The sequence below is a fragment of the Pithys albifrons genome, chromosome 16 (assembly GCF_047495875.1).
Source record: "Pithys albifrons albifrons isolate INPA30051 chromosome 16, PitAlb_v1, whole genome shotgun sequence".
NCBI lineage: Eukaryota > Metazoa > Chordata > Aves > Passeriformes > Thamnophilidae > Pithys > Pithys albifrons.
Window position 1 is genome coordinate 16,674,888 of NC_092473.1, and position 17,324 is coordinate 16,692,211.

The following is a 17,324-nucleotide window of genomic DNA, read 5'->3' on the forward strand; positions in this document are numbered from 1 at the left end:
CTGGCGGTCTCGGCGGTGGGTGCAGATGCCCTGGTTCTTGCAGTAGTCACGGTGGCAGAGGGAGGTGCAGGTGGTGTTCCCGTCTGCCCCGGACACGCAGGCGAAGCCGGCCGGGCAGGCAAAGAGCGCAGTGCAGGGGTCCAGTGTCCGCACTGCAGGGACAGGCCCTGGCTGTGCCACCCTGGACAGCCCCCCAGGACAGGAGGGGCGGTGTTGGCGCAGCGCGGTGCCCGCCCCGCACTCACCCAGAGCCACGTGGCGCAGGACGGGGGCCATTCCCACCAGCATCCCCGGCCGGGCCCCGCCGGAGCCCAGCGCGGCCTCGAGGAGTGTGTCCAGCCCCGGCCCGGGCAGCTGCTCCCCCTCGAACAGCGCGTCGTACCGCAGCACCACGCTGCCCTCCCTGCGGGACACCCCGCACTCAGACCCCCAGCCCGGCCCCGCAGCATGTGCCGGTCCCGCACCCCCGTGCCGGGAGCACCACTTGCTGTGGGGCTGCGCCAGCACTCACCTGATGGCTGTCACCTCCAGCCGCAGGAACCCGGGCAGCGCCGCGAACAGGGGCCTGACCTGCGAGAGGGGACGCTGAGCTCGGTGGCCCCCGGGCTGCAGCCCCGGCCCGGCCCGGCCCGCACTCACCGTCCGGTTAAAGCTGAGCAGCAGCTCCCGCCGCTCGCGGGACTCGGGGTCCTGCAGGGCCGGCACAAAGCCCATGTCCAGCACCAGCTCGCAGGGGACGCGCAGGAGCGATGCTGCGGGAGGGGACGGGCACCAGCATGACATGGCCCCACCCCAGGGACCACCACCACCAACCCCCTCCATGCTGGTGGATCCTGAAGCCTCTCCCCCTCCCGCCATGCCCCAAGAGAGGGTCCCAAACCCCAGACCCACCTCTCAGGAGCGGGGGCTGATCTTCCACAACGAACACCTGTGGGGCCCTGCCCGCCCCAGCTGGCATCAATCGTGGGCTATCAGTGTCCGGCCACCCCCCGGGGCTCCTCGATGGCTGGGCCAGGTCTGTGTCCTTCACAGCTGGCAGGGACCCAGGGCCCCCATGATGGCCCAGGGTCCCATGGGGATCTGTGGGCTGCTGGGATGCCCTGGGCACCACAGTGGACACCGGATTTGGAGGCCCCCACATCGGGCCTGCCCTGTTCCTCTGCAGTACAGCAGCACCGGGGTCCAGGCTGGCAGTGGTGGCTGTGATGGTGGCGGTGACAGCAGTGGCGGTGGTGCCAATAGCAGGGGTCGGTCCCAGGGAAGATACAGGCTGGGACGAAGGTGGCTGGGGGGGCCAAGGGGCTGAGGGAGGGGCCAGGCTGCCCACCCCCACCTGGGGCCCCCCCAGGATTTGGGGGCTCTCAGCAGGATCCACCCCTGAGCCAGTGTGGGGCAGCCCTGGGGACGGGTCTCCCAGGGGGGTGTCCAGAGCAGGGCTGAGCCCCAGGACCCCCCAGCCGGACCCTGGGGAAGGGAGCGGGGTTGGCATCGGTGGCACTGCAGAGCCGCGGGCTGGGGCAGGCTGTGGGGACAGGGGGGACCCAGGACTGGCATGAGTCTGCCCCGCAGAGGTGCTGCCAGGGGCCGGGGGCACTGGGGGCTGCCCCGGCATGGTTGATGGGTCCAGGGGGATGTGACTGTGCTCAGGGGAACTCCCCTTCTCAGGCGGCCCCAAGACCCCTGTGGTTGGGTCCAGGGCTCCCCCCAGGCTGGAGGATGTTACCCCTGGGGTGCCAGCTGTGGTGGTGGGGACAGGCAGACCAAACCCCCTGCCTGTGGCAGGCAGTGAGGCTGGACCTGTCCCCACAACAGGCCAGGCTGTGCTGGCCACAGGCCCCTTGTGGCCACCAGCCCTCAGGGATGGCACAGAGGGGTGAGCAGCAGAGTGGGGACCCTGCCATGGGTGGGAGGCAGAGCCCCATCCTTCTGGTAGCCCTGGCAGCCCCTGGCGAGTCCCCTGCAGTGCCCCTGTGGGGGTCAGCAGTCTCTGCAGCCCCCTCCCAAAGGGTGATGTCCCTGCTGTCCCTGGCACTGGGCTGTCAGTAGCCAGCACGGTGCTTGGGTGGGTCCCTGGGCTCCTGTTACCCAGTGGGACAGTGGGACCCTCCCCAGCCCACAGCCTGGCAGATGAGGGGCTGTGTGAGCCCCTCTGGCTCTGCACAAAGACTGTCCCCATGGGCTCCCACCCCAGCAGGGTGCTGGGGGACCCCCTTTGTCCCTCAGCAGAGCCCAGCGCTGCTGTGGAAGGTGGTGAATGCGAAGGGGGCCCCTGCAGGGTCGTGGCACCTTCCACTGTCACATGTCCTACAGGGTCAGTCCCGAGGGGGTTTGTAGTGGCAGGATCTGTGTCTGGCTGCTCAGGGGCTGGGGCTGCCGCACTGGTGCCCCCCAGCCTGGCAGGGGACAGCCACTCGCTGCCAGCAGCTGCCTGCTCAGGGGTGCCAGCCAGGGCCGGGGGCCACGGGTGCTCGGTGGCTGTTCCACCCCACACCGCTGGCCCTGTGCCCTCCGCAGCCGTCTGAGGGTCTCTGGGGCTCCCGTGGGGGTCAGAGGGCTCGGAAGTCCCGGCGGGGGTCCCAGGGAAGGGCGGCAGCTCAGGCTCTGCCCACAGCTGCCCCTCGGCCTCCGATGTTGGCGCCTGCCCCGTGCCAGCTCCTCGCTCTGGGTGATCTGCGGGCAGAGGCAGAGCTGGGGGGCACCGAACAGCGCTGCCCCATGGCCACCACCCCACAGCTTCCAGGGTGGCACCCTGGGCCCCAGCGCCGCCGACACGCGGGGCGGGCGGGAGGTGCCAGCCCCGGCCGTACCTGTCCGGCAGCGCCCGAGGTGGGCGCAGGGGTCGGCAGTGCCCGGCGCGGAGCCCGTCCCGCTGCCCAGACCGGGGCAGAGCCGCACGCAGCATTCCACGAGCACTGGGATGGGAGAGAGGGGAGGGAACAGCGCGCACCGGTGCGGGCATCGAGCCCCGGGCACCCCGCACCGGCTCCCGGGCACCGCTCCCCGGAGCCACCGGCGGGGTCGGCGCTCTCTCCGCCCCGTTAACCGCCGGCGGCACCGACCGCAGCTCTCGCCGGCCGGGCCCACCCGCGCGGGTCCCGGTGACTCCGAGCAGCGGCCGCCGCCCCCCAGCCCAGCGGGGACCCCCCCGGTGCCAGTACCGACCCCTCCGCCCCGCAGCCCCCCGGGCCGCCTTCACGCACCGGCCCCGCCGCCGCCGCCCCTCGAGCGCAGCATCGCCCACCCCGGGGAGCACCTGGACCAGTAGCCAGTGGGACCGGGTCCCCTTCCCGGCCGTGCCCACCCCCCGCTCACCTGCGGCCGCCAGGAGCCGGGGCAGCGGCAGCAGCCGGGGCCGCTCCATGGCGCGGGTGCGGCGCGGGCGGCTCTGCCAGGCGGCGGCAGGAAACCCCCGCCCGCCCCCGCTGCGGCGGGGCGGAGGCACCGGGAACCGCAGCCCCCAGCCCGGGCCCGCCCCGCGGCACCGCCACCGGCACCGGCACCGCCATGGGCACGGGCACCGGTACTGGCACCGGCACGGACACCGCCACTGCTACCACCCCGCGGCACCGCCACCGGCACCGCCACGGACACCGGCACTGCCGCTCCCTCGGCCCGGGGCTCGGCCCCGCTGGCCGCCCCTGGTGCGGGGCTGCGTTACAGCCTCGGCACGCACTGACCGCCCCTCCGTGGGCACAGCGCGGCGCCGGTGTCCGAGCGGCTCGGGGGATCACGGCCCCTGCCCGCCCTCGGCACCCACTGCCTGCCCTCAGTTGCACCTGAGCCGCTCAGAACACGTGTCAGAGCCCAGCTGGGTGTGGAGCTCTGGTTTCCCGGGGCACAGGCCTTGCACTCAGCAGGATCGACATTTGGGCCCTGAAGGCAAAGGGTCGCTTGTCTGCCGAGGGTCTCACGGTGAAGGGCAGCTCCTGAGAACACCCCACCACACACGGGCACTCTGGGCAGCCACAGCCACTGCTCTGCTTTTCACCCTCCCCTCCCCATTGCCAGAGGTTCTGTTACCTCGGGACTCTTCCTTGGCTCCTGGCCTGGCAGTGCTGCTGTGCCCTGTGACAGTGTTTGTTGGCTCAGAGGCAGAACCGTGCAGGGTTCAGAAACAACCCACTCCTGCCCCGGGAGGGTTAAGCCAGGCTCCCACACTGGGGTGAGCCAGGCAGACAGGAACAGCAATGTGAATTTGCTCTTCAGCAGCAGGAAGGTCATTACCCCCTTTATTTTTCATCTTACCTTACCCATAGAGCTTGTTTTTAGCAGCACTGATGAAATAAACAGTTTTGGGCATACAGGACAGAGGCAAATCCTGGGGCTGGGAAGGGCAGTTATGGAGCTGCCAGCCCCCGATCCCCAGCGGGGCCTTCACACCCAAACATGGACACAGGGACACACCCACTGTGTGAAACACAACAGCCACCAACACAATGGTCTTAACTGTTTATTCCCAGTGTTTTTCTTGTTTTTAGGACAACACATTCAGACAGCTTTAAATACAACATCCACACGCAGCTTCCTGACGAAAGCAGCAGCGGGACAGGGTGTGCGCTCCCATCCACCCTCGCCAGCACAGCTCAGGCCTGGTGTGGGACAGCTCCTGGGAACACAAAATCCATGGTTAATGTTTCATCAAGCATCTGAAGGCACTGAAGTGGGGCAGGCAGAGCAGGACACACTGAGCACTGAACACAGGCACAGAAGGAGCCCCCAGCTCTCTCCAGAGGCCGTGGCTCAAACCCCAGCCCACACCAGCAAAGGGGCACAGCCCCCCTGCCCCAGGAGTGTGGGGGAGGCCCAGAGCCACACAGGCACAAGCAGGAACCAGGATCAGCACTGCAGGCTGGCCCGAGGCCACCTCATTTCCCCTGCAGCCCTCAGGCCGTCGCTCCTATAACCCTTTCCTGTCCATTTCCTTCCCGGCTGTGGCTGTGAAGGAAGAAACAGTGGTGGCAGCAGCTGGGGGGGCTGAGGTGCCCCCACACACCCTGTGCAGGCCTGAGGGGCACGGGGAGATGGGCTGCAATAGCTGAAGCCAATTCACCATCCACTACAGCCCCAGGGAAAGCCAAGCACTTGACATGTCAGGTGGGACAAGAGGAGAGGCCTCAGCCCCACAGGATCCCTCCAGCTGCAGGAGCCTTAGGAAAACATCCCCCCTCACTCTGCAGAAAATATAAGACCCTTGGTCTCTCCACTGGCACCCACAAGTGCTGCCAGTTCTTCAAGAGGTGCCACCTCAAGCTGCCTCCATGGTGTCACAGGCCCCCCTGCCCTCCCAGGCACCTGCAGAGTGTCTGCACTCACTCAGCTCCGAGGAACTGGTTCACTCATAAACATCCTTCTTATCTGCAATGTAATCTACAATCTCCTGAGGGCACATCAACTTCTCTGCATCTCCGTCAGGAATTTCAAATCCTGCAAGAAAGGGCACACACTGAGCCCAAACCAGTGGAAAGAGGAGCAAGGCCAAGGGAAGGGGTGGCTGCTGGCTCAGGGACTGGGCAGGGGACAGGCACACAAGGGACACACGGGCAGGGGCTGCTGGAAGGCAGAGCCAACACGGCATCGCTGTGCTGCCTGAAGGGACATCAATTCTCAGCACAGGACAAGGCAGGCACAGCAAACAGGGCCCCTCATGCCTCATTGAAACCACCAAGGCCTTCCGAGAGCCCCCACGGCCACCTGTGTGTGACACGGGGGATACTCCTGGACCCCCGGGCAGCACCCAAAGCCCCTCAGGCTGAGGGGCTCACTCAGCCAACCCCAGGACAAGGCAGGAGGGCTCTCAGCAGCTGAACTGCTCAGGAACAGCCCAGAGATAATTCACGAGCCTTAAACAAAAGCACGAAGAAAGCAAAAGAAAGTAAAAAGAAACTTGGAATATAAATCAATAAGGACAAAACATCTTTTTTTCCTCCAGTAGCATTAAGGGTTAAGGATGGAAAAAAATGCAGTGAGAAAAAACCTGGACCACCTGTGAAGGCAAACCCGAGCCCAGACACAGCTCAGGGTACCCCCTGCCCTCGGCCATAACTGTTGCCCCCTCTGCCCTCCCCGGGGGCGCCAGCGCGGGGTGGACGGAGCAGTTCCCGCTCCCAAGGGGCCAGCTCAGAACAGGGCAGGGCCAGCTCCCGACTCTGCGGCTGCCGCGGCCCCGGCACAGCTCAGCGATGGCTCTGCGTGGTTTGCTGCTCTCCCAGGGACAGGCCCGTGCGGTGTTCCCAGCCCTCAGCCCACAGCCCCGGCAGGGATGCACCGGGCAGCCCCGGCCCCGTTACCGAATTCGTCCTCCATGGCCATGATGATCTCCACTTGGTCCAAACTGTCCAGGCCCAGGTCCTTCATGAAGTGGGACTCGGCTGTGAGCTGGGGGAGAACGCGGCGGTCAGCGGGACCCGGGCCCGGGAAAGCCCGTTCCACCGGGGCCCGCGGGGCCTTCCGTTCCACCGGGGCCTCCCGTTCCACCGGGGCCTCCCGTTCCACCGGGGCCCGCCGGCACTCCCGTTCCACCGGGGCCTGCGGGGCCGGCCCTGCCGTTCCACCTGCCCCGGCCCTGCCGAGCCACCGCCCCGGCCCTCCCGCCGGCCCCCGGCCCCGCTCACCTTCTCGGGGTCGATCTTGTCGTAGAGCTTGAGTACGTAGAGGACGCGCTCCTTGATGTCGGCCAAGGTCAGCGGCGGCAGGTCGGAGCGGCGGCGGCAGGGCGGCGCGGGGGCACGCAGGGCGCGCAGCAGGGGCGTGCGGCGGGGCGGCAGGGCGGGCACGGGCACGAGGCGGTGCAGGGCGCGGGCGGGGAGCGGCACCGGCAGCACCGGCGGCAGCCCCGGCCGCAGCAGCAGCGGCAGAACCGGGCGGCGGGCACAGCACAGCAGGGCACGGGCCGCCATCGTCCTGTCCCGGCGGGCACCGCGCGGGGCTCCGCGCCCCCTGCCGGCCGGGCCGCGCACGGCACAGCGCCCCCTGCCGGCCGGGCCGCGCACGGCACAGCGCCCCCTGCCGGCCGGGCCGCGCACGGCGCCGAACCCAGAGCCCCAAACCTGAGAGCCCCAAACCTGAGAGCCCTGAACCTTGGAGACCCAAAATCCCAGAGCCCTAAACCTTGGACACCCAAAATCCCAGAGCCCTAAACCTTGGAGACCCAAAATCCCAGAGCCCCAAACCTGAGAGCCCCAAACCTTGGAGACCCAAAATCCCAGAGCCCTGAACCTTGGACACCCAAAATCCCAGAGCCCCGAACCTTGGACACCCAAAATCCCAGAGCCCCAAACCTTGGAGACCCAAAATCCCAGAGCCCCAAACCTTGGAGACCCAAAATCCCAGAGCCCTGAACCTTGGAGACCCAAAATCCCAGAGCCCTAAACCTTGGACACCCAAAATCCCAGAGCCCTGAACCTTGGAGACCCAAAATCCCAGAGCCCCAGAACCCCAAACGTCTGAGCCTCAGAACCCCAGAGCCCCAACACCTCAGGATGGGGCAGGTTGGAAGGGACCACAGTGGGTCCCATCTGGTCCCACCTCCCTGCTCCATCCAGGCCCTTCCAGAGCACATGGCACAGGATTGTGTCCGGATGGTTCTGGAGTATCTCCAGTGAGGAGCCTCCACAGCCTCTCTGGTCACTGCACAGCAAAGAAGTTCTGCCTTACGTTCAGGTGGAACTTCCTGGGAACTGCCTGTTCCTCTTGTGCCATTCCTGTGCCCCCCAAGCAGAGCCTGGTCTGTGCTCTGCCCCCTCCCTGCAGACACTGCCAGACATGGGCAGGTCCCTCTCAGGGGCTCCTTTGGAGGCTGAACAGCCCCAGCTCCCTCAGCCTCTGCTGCTCACAGAGATGCTCCAGGCCCTTCAGCATCTTTGTAACCTCCTCTGGCCCTGCCCCAGGAGCTCCATGTCCCTCCTGTCCTGAGGAGCCCAGAACTGGACACAGCACTGCAGATGTGCCTCCACAGGGCTGGGCAGAGGGGCAGGATCGCTCCCTATCTCTTGGGAATGCCCTTCCCAATCCACCAGGATCTCAATAGCCATCTTGGCTCTCAGGACACACTGTAGTCAGGGACAGCCTGGAGTCCACCAGGACCCCCAGACCCCCCTGCACAGTCCCACAGCAGCCTCCAGCTGTGCAGGAGACCCCAGTGTGGCGGCAGCAGACATGGAGTCATTCCAAAGGCAACACATTTAATGGCACGGCACACACATGGCACACCCGGCTCCACATCCTGTTCCCAGCAATGGGGGTCCCTCCTCCCAGCCCTCCGTCAGGCGGCCCCCGGCTGGGGCTGCCGGTACCGGTACAGGTGCACGGTGCCATCGCGCTGCCCGGCCAGCAGCCCGGCCCCAGCCCCGGCCCAGCGCGCCAGTGCCCAGCGCCGCGAGGGGCCGGGCGGCAGCAGCGCCACGCACCGGCCCCGCAGCAGGTCCCACACGGTCAAGGCCCCCGAGGTCAGCACAGCAGCGCCCGCCGTGTCCCACACGTCGCCCTCCAGGTACCTGCGGGGACACGGGGGATCAGCACACAGCAGGGCTCTGCAGGAACACGGCAGAGATGATCCTTTGGCTTGAGTTCCAGGTGAAGATTAACACCCAACTGCAGCCAGGTTATGGGCCAGGCTGCACCTTCATTGCAGCTGGGGAGGGAGAAGGTCAAAAACCCTCCCTGAGACTCAGAATGTACTTGAAAACGGTGTATTCTTAAAAAAAAGGGTATTCTTTAAAAAGAGGTATTCTTAAAACAACTCTTTAAAGAAAGCCTCACTCCTGAAAGTGACCAAGGCCAGGTCAGACAGGGCTTGGAGCAACCTGGACTAGTGGAAGGTGCCCCTGCCCACGGCAGGGGTGGAACTGGATGGTCTTTAAGGTCCCTTCCAACCCAAACCCTTCTGTGATTCCATGACTGTTCAGTAACCCAGACCCTGATCCACTGCTATTCCCATCCATCACATTTTGTGGGTAAGGCCAGGGGAAGGAAAAGGCCTGCAGCCATCTGCTCCCCACAAACACACCTGGCCCAGGCTCCAGCAGCTCAGAGTCCCACTGCCACAGGCAGCACCAGGGCATGCCTGAGGAGCACAGGGACACGCTCCCCAGTCTCTGAGAAACAGAGCCAGGGGCCAAGCCCAGTGCCAGGGTGGGGGGGTCAGTGCACAGCCCATGTGGGAAGCAGCCCCCCCACACCCCCAGATCCCCCCAGCCACACCCTGACACACAACAGTGCTGGAGGCAGCCCCTTATCACAGGGAGATGGCAGCGGGATCCCTGCCAGTGGAGATGGCAGCAGGGTCCCTGCCGGTGGAGATGGCAGTGGCATCCCTGCCAGTGGAGATGGCAGTGGCATCCCTGCCAGTGCCACTCCACTCTGCTGGACTGTCCCCAGCCCCTGGCAGAGCCAGCCCAGCCCTGCCCAGCACTTGCCTCCCTGCACAGCCGGGCGGGAGGGAGGAGCACACCAGCCCCCGGCTCCCGCCCGTGCGGGGGTTGAAGGCCACCACGCGGAACGCTGTGTGTCCACAGGACTCGCTCTCTTTGGCATGTGGATGACTTAAAACAACAAACAGAAGGCCCTGAGAGAGAGAGGGAAAATACATCACTAAAAACAACAGCAGGAGGGGAAAAACCCAAAGAATTTTCCAAAAATTAACTGCTGCAATCTCTCTCTAATCCCAGCCCCGTTGACAGTGATGCATCATTTTGACGGAAGAAAACAGAAATGGTTTCCTTTCCTTATCAAATCAGATAAAAGCTAAAGCAGCTGCTGGTTGATAAGGGCTGATGCAACACAGCAGAGTGACAGCTCGGTGACTCAATGGATTTATACATTTATCTTCCTGTTTAAAAAAGCAAAACATTCCATAGGATGAGGTGACACTTCAAAAAAACAAAAATCAAAAAATTTCTGGGCCTCATTTTAATCCTTAGGAGCTTAAATTCCATGGAAAGCAGCACAGCTGAAACCAGGGGCTCCCAGAATAGCCACAGACCAGAATGAAATATCCTGGAATGGATATTCTGAGGAAGACCTCAGTCTCTGACTCAAGCAACCATTATTGGACAAGATATTCTTGCCCCAAAAAATAGATGCTCATTGAAAACAATCAAATCCTTGACAAACCACAAAAATCCATCAGGAATCACAGCACAGGTGGGAAGGATCATTAGTCTGAGTGTTGGTTTTACACAGTTCATTCCATCAGGAACCACTTCACAGCAGTTTCCAAGGCTGGCAGCACCCACGTGTGACATGGAAGAGACTTGTCAAGCACCAGGTCTGGGCAACAGCACCTGTGCTTCCCAGCGTGGGGTGCTGCTGCTTTGGAAAGCATTTGGGTGCATTTCTCCCGGTTTGTCAGCAGAAAGCCAGGAGTCCAGAGGCCAGTGTGAGTTATTCCTCCTGGTAACCTATTTGCCTTTAAAATATCTGTAGTGTATCCAAACAGAGCTGACAGTGAATCCCCCAGAAACCTCAATCCTTTGCATCCCCAGGCCAGTCAGTGTAGCCCAAGCATGAACTGTGAGTTTCATGTACGTACAGAGTCGGAATAAGCCCGATGGCAGATGGAAGCTGGGTAGGAGTAACCAATGTGTGTCTTCCTCAGGAGCTGGCCTGTTTTCAGATTCCTGCAGTTGATGCAAACACAGACTCTGACACATTTTCATCCTCTAATCACTGTTATGCCACCATGCAGGACAGACACGGGTTTGGTGCCACATTAACCAAACAAGCCAAGAGGCCTCAGGGAGGGTGTAACAAGGATGATGCAAAAGCAGTGGAATTACAGCAGCACAGTTCATCCTGTCCATCCAACTGTGGTGCCACACTGCAGGCCACTCCATGGGCAGGGCAGCAGCCAGCCAGCACCCCTGCACAACCCTGCAGCTTTCTGCTACAGCCCACACCCCCTAACCATGCCATGGCAGAGGAAACACTCACCACACCACGATGCTGTTGGCTGCAGTGGTGCCCACCAAGGCCTCTTTCATCCCTTCTACTTCAGCAAAGGCTGTAACAGTTTCTTTAGGGGGCATCAATGTCTGCCTGTCCTTGCTCCTGCAGGGAGATCAGTATGTAGAAAAGCAGTCAAAATAAGAAGTGCCTGTTCTGTGCTCAGCACCACTCCAGGAAGAAAAGGAACCCAACTCCAGGAAGAACAGGAACCCAAACATCCAAGATGTTTCCTCACTTTTATCCCACCTACCACACTGAGACCATCCCAAACCAGCACCTGCAAACTCACCCTCCTGTCCCTGAGAGTGACACCATCTCCACTTGCTGCTCCTGCAGGGTCCTGCTGCTGCTCACCAGCCTCTGGTCCTTTAGCCCAACAACTGCTTTTATATTCCCAGTTTTCACCAGGGAGTGCTTGAATGAGTCAGTCTCAGAAGAATAAAGCAAGACCCTAAATCCAGAGACAAGGACACACCATGAAAGGAGGAAGCACCACTCAAATATGCAATAACATATACAAATCAGCTATATGTAACCAGTCTGCCAGTTCTGAGGTGAATAAACAAGTCTTTATAGTTGATTTTTAGAAATCCTCTGCACATTTTCCAAGTGCTAAAGCAACTGAGAAAGTGACACATTAGCAAAAAGATTATTTCAGCCACTACTCAATGAAAGCTGAGCTGCAAACACTCAGGGTGCAAGGCACTAGTAAGAAGTAAATACAAAACCTTATTTCTCCAATCTCCAGCTCTCCCAGTGCTACACACACGAGGTTGCAGGTGTCTGGCAGAGGAACAATCTGGATTACAGGAATCTGGGACAGCAAAACAAGAATTCAGTATCACCTACAGTGTCCCTTTGTCTTTATTCTCGTCTTCCAGAGTGTTTCAAGTAAAATGATGCAGAGCAGAACTAATTTTCACACCACTCTCAAGCAGCACACTTAGAGGAACAGCTGAACTCTCTGCTGACTGTTTACCTAATTAAACAATCCCTGCTGATATAAGACAGAAAAAGTGCCTCCAAGAATTGTAAGGGGAAAGAGCATGAGGCAGTGCCTGAAGTGTAGCCATCATTCTGTGCACGGAGTATCATATTCCAGTAGATAACATGTGACCATAAAAGCTACAAATTTCTTGTATCTTGAGAACTAACATAAACTGTAGAAATAAGGACCGTGTTCATACCTCTTCCAGCTGCCAGGTGTAGATCTTTCTCCAGTGGTTGGGTACCAGAGGTTCCCACAGGGACACAGAGCTCTCAGAGGCAGTGACCACACACAGCTCCCTGCAGCCAGCTGCTTCCCACCACACTGTGCCCACATCCACGGCACAGGAACCTGAGGAATCCTGCCCAAAACAAACCAGTGCTGGTTTGCCTCTCATAGACACAGTTATCTCTTGCATTTTTGTTAAACTTGGTCTTGCAGAGCTGCTGTAACAATTCCCTGTTGTTCCCTCACCTTTAGCTCCGACATAAGCTCCAAGTTCTCCTCTCTGGGGCCGTCTGCCAGCACTGGGGTCAACCATTCTGCTACATGTTTCTTCTGCACAAACAAGTAAAGAATGAAGATAGTTCAACTTTGAAATTACATTCAGCACCTGCAAGAATGAGGCAGAAGTGCTGCATGCTGTGACTCTCATGCAGCCACTCTGCATGCTGTTGTTGGAAAGCCATGGTCCATGCATGACTAGCATGCAAAGAGACCTTTCCCCTGAAGTCAGACAAGACTCTGGAAAAGGAGATTTACCCACAAAACCCCTGGCTTAGTACCCCTGACAAAGAGCCCAGCTTGTTACCTGTTCAGGAGAAGCTTTGCAGGATCTCTGCTCTTTGCTCTCTGACTGCTGATGCTTATCCAAGGCCACAGTCTGATCAGATCTATTCTCAGGACCTCTTTCACCTGCTGCAGGAAACGTTGTACCTTGTTCCTCCTCCTTTCTGGCAGCCCCTGCACCACAGCTGTCTGGGTGCAGTGGCATGGCAGGGTCTTTGTGTGCCCCATCCCCCAGGGCCTGGGCAGCTCCTGAAGGCAGGGCCACTTGTGAGGCAGGTACAGAAGGTGAGTCTGGGAAGATCTCGCTGTGCACTGAGGGTAAAACACCTGGGGTTGCACCCACAGCAGGGAAGACAGATGAGGAAATTTGAGACTCAGGCTGGGCAGGAGCCCCAGCTAAGACAGTCCCCACAGGAGTAAATAGCAATTCATGGGTGGAAATCTCCTTCTTGGAAGCTGGGCTGTCCATGGGAGGGAGCTTGGGCAATCCACTTTTGGAAGGCGAAATTAAATGACTTCTGAGATTTTTCTCTTCTGGATACATTTGTGCACCTGGTGTGTCCTCTGGAGCCACACCATCCCCAGACACACTTGGAACAAAACTCTCCAAGTCATTCACAGGAGAAGATTCCAATTTCTCCAATTTCAGAACTCCAAATTCCTCATTTGGTAAGTGGAAGTCCCTGATGCCCAGCCTGGGCACCAGCCACTGGAGGCTGCGGAAGGAGAAGAGGGAGCAGCGAGTGTCAGCGTCTGCAGCAGGGAGGTGGAGAGCAGCAGGACCCTCTGAGCCCGTGGGACAGCTGTGTCCTCTGCTGCTGTCATCTAAACACAAGGATACAAGAGAGAATATCACATCACAAAGTAGCCAGCAACTTGCCTTTTCAGATCTCTCATCCAGAGTGCCACTCCAATAGATTAAAAAAAAAAAAAGCCATATCCATCTTAACACATGGAAGTGGCACTTTTCTGAAAAGACACTACAACTTGCAGTTGCTCTGCATCAAGCCTTCAGCTCAAAGGTCATGGCAAAAGCCTGACAGAACTGAGAGCTTGATCAGTTTGGTTTGTTGGATTTTCTCCCAACAACACTTTCCACAATATTCACAGACCCTCAAACTCCCCAGCTAAATTTGTCTTTCACACTTGTTAGCACTAAATGAAAATACTCATTAGTATGCACACTTGGAGCAACAGAGGGACACCCATTTACTGGAAAACCAGCTCCAGTGTGCACAACCTTTGCTCCAACAGCAACGGCAGCTCAAGTTCTCAGCTCTGCTCCTCTGTTCACTCCCTGTCACTGGGCTGAAGCAGAAGTTTCTAGAATTGTTCAAGGAACAAGAGCACCACAATGATCTAATTTTTAAAAAAATATTTCATTTATTAAAAAAAAAAGACTCAACCTTTTCATATTTTCCTGAATCAACACTGCAGGGTGTGAACAGCAGGCCCTGCACTGACAGGGACCTCCCCTGCCTGTGGCAATGGATGTTCTGATCTGTCAGAAGTACCTGCTGAGCCGGGCCGGGCCCTGTGTCTCGCAGCGCAGCGCAGGGAGCGCCGCAAGGGGCCGCTGATCCGGGGCCGCTCGGCCCTGCAGGCTCCCTGCTGCCGTTTCACACCTGCCACTGGATGTCGATCAGCCTGACACACAGGGGAGTTGGCTTCCAGGTCTCCCGCATGGCTGGTAAAAGTTTCATTCCCCGGCCTTATGGAATCGCTGCTCTGAAGTGGATTTCGAACCTGCTCCAACAGAGTCTCACAGCATTTGCCAGGCACTTGGCTCCCTCCCTGAGGAGGTTCAGGGCCCACTGGCTGTGCAGCTCCAGTCACACCTGTCTCTCCAGACCCCGGTGCTGCAGCACCAAACAACTTCCTCTCATCTGTGGATGACTTTTCAGGGTTAGCATCACAGTTTTCCTTCTCACTCTGGCTCTCACTTGACAGCACAGCACTGCTTTCCCTGGCCGTTATGAGAGCCTGACTCTCTATGAGCTCTTGTGACACTGGATGCACAGGGGCTCTGCAGGCAGACTTCCTTCTTCTCTTCTGTTTCCTCTGGGACTGACTCTGCTCTCGCCTTGTGCTAATGGTGCTTTCCTGAGAAATGGATCCGAGTGAAGTGCTGCTGCTGGACACGGGAAGAGACTTCTCAGAACTACTTGAGTTTGCTACATCATTTTCTGCCCCACGGAAAGGGAACAGCATGACCCCTGACTCCAAATCACCCTTGGTGCTCTCTTGGAAGGGCTGATCTGAGTTTGCATCTTTCTGCTTGCACTTACTGCGTGGCCCTTTCTTGCTCCTGCCCAGCTGGCTGAGGATTACAGCATCCAGGTCCACCTTCCTCTGGCAGTTCGACATGCGCCGGGTTGTCCTGACATAGTACTCGACAGGGAAGAGCAGCCCTTCAACCACTGTGCAAGAGCTCAGCGTGTCTCTGGGAGCTGTCACCTCCTTGGAAGGAGAAAGTCTTGACTGAATTTCCAGCTGTTGATTCTCCAACAGTTGTTCAGCATTGCCCAGAGCAGGATCTGCAGGACAGGGATTTAAGGTATCAGTGTCACTTTGAATTCCTTCATGGCTTTTGCTCTCCTTAGTTACAGTGTCATTTCTGTTGTCAGGCAATACTTCATTTTCTGACATTAAATCCAGGAGCCCATGTAATTCTCCCTGACCTTCATACAAATCCTTACTCTCCAGTTGTTTTATTACACAGGAGGATTCTTCTCCTCCGTCACCTCTGGTGTCAAGCAAAACAGAGTCTCCGTGCTGTGAATACGGCTCATGGCTACCAGGTGTGGTCACAGCCCGTGGGGACTTGGGCTGCCAGACATCACTGCTGTCCCTAAGCACATGTGGGGACAGCTCAGGCTCTCCTGCAGCAGCACTGTCCTCAAACACCTCCTGTACAACTCCTGATGCTGCAGCAGGAGTGAAACTGTTTCCTTGTCCCTTCACAAGAGCTGGCACGGATGCCCTTTCAGCACGTTCTTCAGTGTGTGAGAGGGTGCTGTGCCTGAACACGGGTGACTGAAGCTCCTTTGCACTGGCAATTTGGTTTTTCACTGTTTCATCAGTGCTCATTACATGCCCATCATGCCCTGATTTCCTTTGCTTCGATTCCAGAGCCTTCGTCTGTCTTCTCAGCTTCTTCATCCCTCTGGAGGTTTGGGGTGTTTTCTCCTCAGGGACAGGCCTAATGACCTCAGGGCACAGGTTTTCCTGGCTGGCTTGAACACTTTCTGCCTGTGAGCTGTCCTGCAGGCAAACCTCACCACTGCAGAATTCTGGAATGTGTTTACATGTGACAGATGTTGCCTTCTCCGTGTCAACATCAGAGCAGGTTTTAACCTGTAACTGAGTGGGTGCCCCTCTGTCAGCACTGGGAGATGCATTATCTTTAGAACCTGGGGGGAAAAAAGTCACATGTGTAAAGTACTGTCAAAGTCCTGTCCAAGAAAAACGTCACTATGATAGGAGGGACTAGATGGGGATCTTACAGTCGGGATCAGAGCACTGGAGACCTGGTGAGGAAGGAAGCAGAGATGTCATTGCAGACCACGGCTCAGTCCAGGGGAAGGGCCACGTGTGGGTGTGGCCGAGGGGTCAACGGGCCAGGGGTCAGCAAGGCCAGGCCATCCTGGCCCCGCAGGATGGGCCATGGGGCACTGAGGGGTCACAGGAGCTGGGGAGGGCAAAGGGGGCCCGAGGTGCTCCCACCGCCCCTCCACCAAGCTGGGGGGTCACCCAACATCCCTCACCCTTGGGCTCTGCTCCCTCCATCCCGCACCTGGGGGGCTCCATCCCATCCCCGGGGGTCTCCGGTCCGTCCATCCCGCACCCGGGGGGCTCCATCCCGCACCCGGGGGGCTCCATCCCGCACCTGGGGGGCTCCGCTCCCGCCGGCCATGGCTCCGGGCTCTCTCGGCTCGCCGGGCGCGCTGCAGACACACAAAGCCGGCGGGGCTGGGACCAGGTACCGGTACCGCAGCGTGCCCGGCCCGGCCCGGCCCTGCCGCTCACCCGCAGCCTGGTGACGGTCTCGCTGTACTCCCGCCTCAGCAACGCCAGCTTCTCCCGCAGCTGCAAGAGACACCGCACCGGGATGGGCCGGGACGGGCCAGGGCTGGGACCGGGACTGGGACCGGGACCGGCCCCGCCACCAGCTCCGGCCCCGCTACCAGACCCATCCCCAACCCCGGCCCCGCCACCGGCCCCGCTACCAGCTCCGGCCCCGCCACCAGCCCCATCCCCAACCCCGGCCCCGCTACCGGCCCCGTTACCGGCCCCATCACCAACCCCGACCCCGCCACCGGCCCCGCTACCGGCCCCATCCCCAACCCCGGCCCCGCCACCGGCCCCGCTACCGGCCCCATCCCCAACCCCGGCCCCGCACCGGCCCCGCTACCGGCCCCGTTACCAGCTCCAGCCCCATCCCCAATCCCGGCCCCGTTACCAGCCCCAGCCCCAGCCCCAGCCCCAACCCCGGCCCCGCACCGGCCCCGGCCCGCACCGCACCTTCTCCCTCTGGGCACCGCTCAGCGCCCGCGCTCCCTCCATGGCAACGGGCGCGGCGCGCGGAGATGACGCGTCGGAA

General features: G+C 60.1%; 3 protein-coding genes across 6 annotated transcripts in view; all 3 read right to left on the reverse strand.

The window, feature by feature from the left end:
- LOC139679639 (mucin-1-like) overlaps positions 1–3,407 on the reverse strand; it is an 8,368-nt gene extending 4,961 nt beyond the window's left edge. Inside the window, exons 1-7 of one of the 2 annotated variants that reach the window (XM_071571566.1) lie at positions 3,313–3,407; positions 2,808–2,912; positions 892–2,670; positions 640–752; positions 512–570; positions 246–403; positions 1–152 (exon numbers count right to left, since the gene is read on the reverse strand). The exon at positions 1–152 is cut by the window's left edge and continues 11 nt beyond it. In XM_071571566.1, coding sequence (XP_071427667.1) covers positions 1–152; positions 246–403; positions 512–570; positions 640–752; positions 892–2,670; positions 2,808–2,912; positions 3,313–3,361 — 2,415 coding nt within the window. In that variant the 5' untranslated portion in view covers positions 3,362–3,407. Of the gene's footprint in view, positions 153–245; positions 404–511; positions 753–891; positions 2,671–2,807; positions 2,913–3,312 lie in introns of both variants that reach the window. The other variant, XM_071571565.1, reaches the window with a different exon arrangement.
- A 1,030-nt stretch (positions 3,408–4,437) lies between these two features.
- Positions 4,438–6,939, reverse strand: NDUFAB1 (NADH:ubiquinone oxidoreductase subunit AB1). The gene is made up of 4 exons (XM_071571027.1): positions 6,612–6,939; positions 6,288–6,375; positions 5,314–5,424; positions 4,438–4,606 (listed from the first exon to the last, which is right to left on the reverse strand). Exons 1-3 carry the CDS (start codon positions 6,894–6,896, stop codon positions 5,333–5,335), a joined length of 465 nt encoding a protein of 154 aa, XP_071427128.1. The 5' UTR covers positions 6,897–6,939; the 3' UTR covers positions 4,438–4,606; positions 5,314–5,332.
- Positions 6,940–8,195: 1,256 nt separating this feature from the next.
- On the reverse strand, positions 8,196–17,301 carry PALB2 (partner and localizer of BRCA2). Of its 3 annotated transcripts, none has more exons than XM_071570877.1 (13): positions 17,246–17,301; positions 16,751–16,810; positions 16,611–16,668; positions 14,236–16,134; positions 12,744–13,546; positions 12,407–12,490; positions 12,132–12,293; positions 11,673–11,758; positions 11,234–11,395; positions 10,930–11,046; positions 10,529–10,616; positions 9,414–9,562; positions 8,196–8,492 (listed from the first exon to the last, which is right to left on the reverse strand). In XM_071570877.1, the coding sequence occupies exons 1-13, from the start codon at positions 17,285–17,287 to the stop codon at positions 8,261–8,263; spliced, it is 3,942 nt and encodes a 1,313-aa protein (XP_071426978.1). In that variant the 5' UTR covers positions 17,288–17,301; the 3' UTR covers positions 8,196–8,260. The 3 variants fall into 3 exon arrangements, with proteins under 3 accessions (XP_071426978.1, XP_071426979.1, XP_071426977.1); XM_071570878.1 differs by having other exon boundaries at positions 15,010–16,134; positions 16,518–16,668; XM_071570876.1 differs by having other exon boundaries at positions 16,518–16,668.
- Between the last annotated feature and the right edge of the window lie 23 nt (positions 17,302–17,324).

Excerpts from the sequence above, each read along its gene's own strand:
- NDUFAB1 (XM_071571027.1), bottom strand. The coding sequence starts at position 6,896 with ATGGCGGCCCGTGCCCTGCTGTGCTGTGCCCGCCGCCCGGTTCTGCCG. Across the intron at positions 6,376-6,611 it reads ACAAGATCGACCCCGAGAAG|CTCACAGCCGAGTCCCACTT; the intron begins GTGAGCGGGGCC and ends GTTCTCCCCCAG. Across the intron at positions 5,425-6,287 it reads GGCCATGGAGGACGAATTCG|GATTTGAAATTCCTGACGGA; the intron begins GTAACGGGGCCG and ends CCTTTCTTGCAG.
- PALB2 (XM_071570876.1), bottom strand. The coding sequence starts at position 17,287 with ATGGAGGGAGCGCGGGCGCTGAGCGGTGCCCAGAGGGAGAAG. Across the intron at positions 11,047-11,233 it reads TCACTCTCAGGGACAGGAGG|GAGCAAGGACAGGCAGACAT; the intron begins GTGAGTTTGCAG and ends ATCTCCCTGCAG. Across the intron at positions 9,563-10,528 it reads ATCGGGCTTATTCCGACTCT|GGCCTTCTGTTTGTTGTTTT; the intron begins GTACGTACATGA and ends TCTCTCTCTCAG.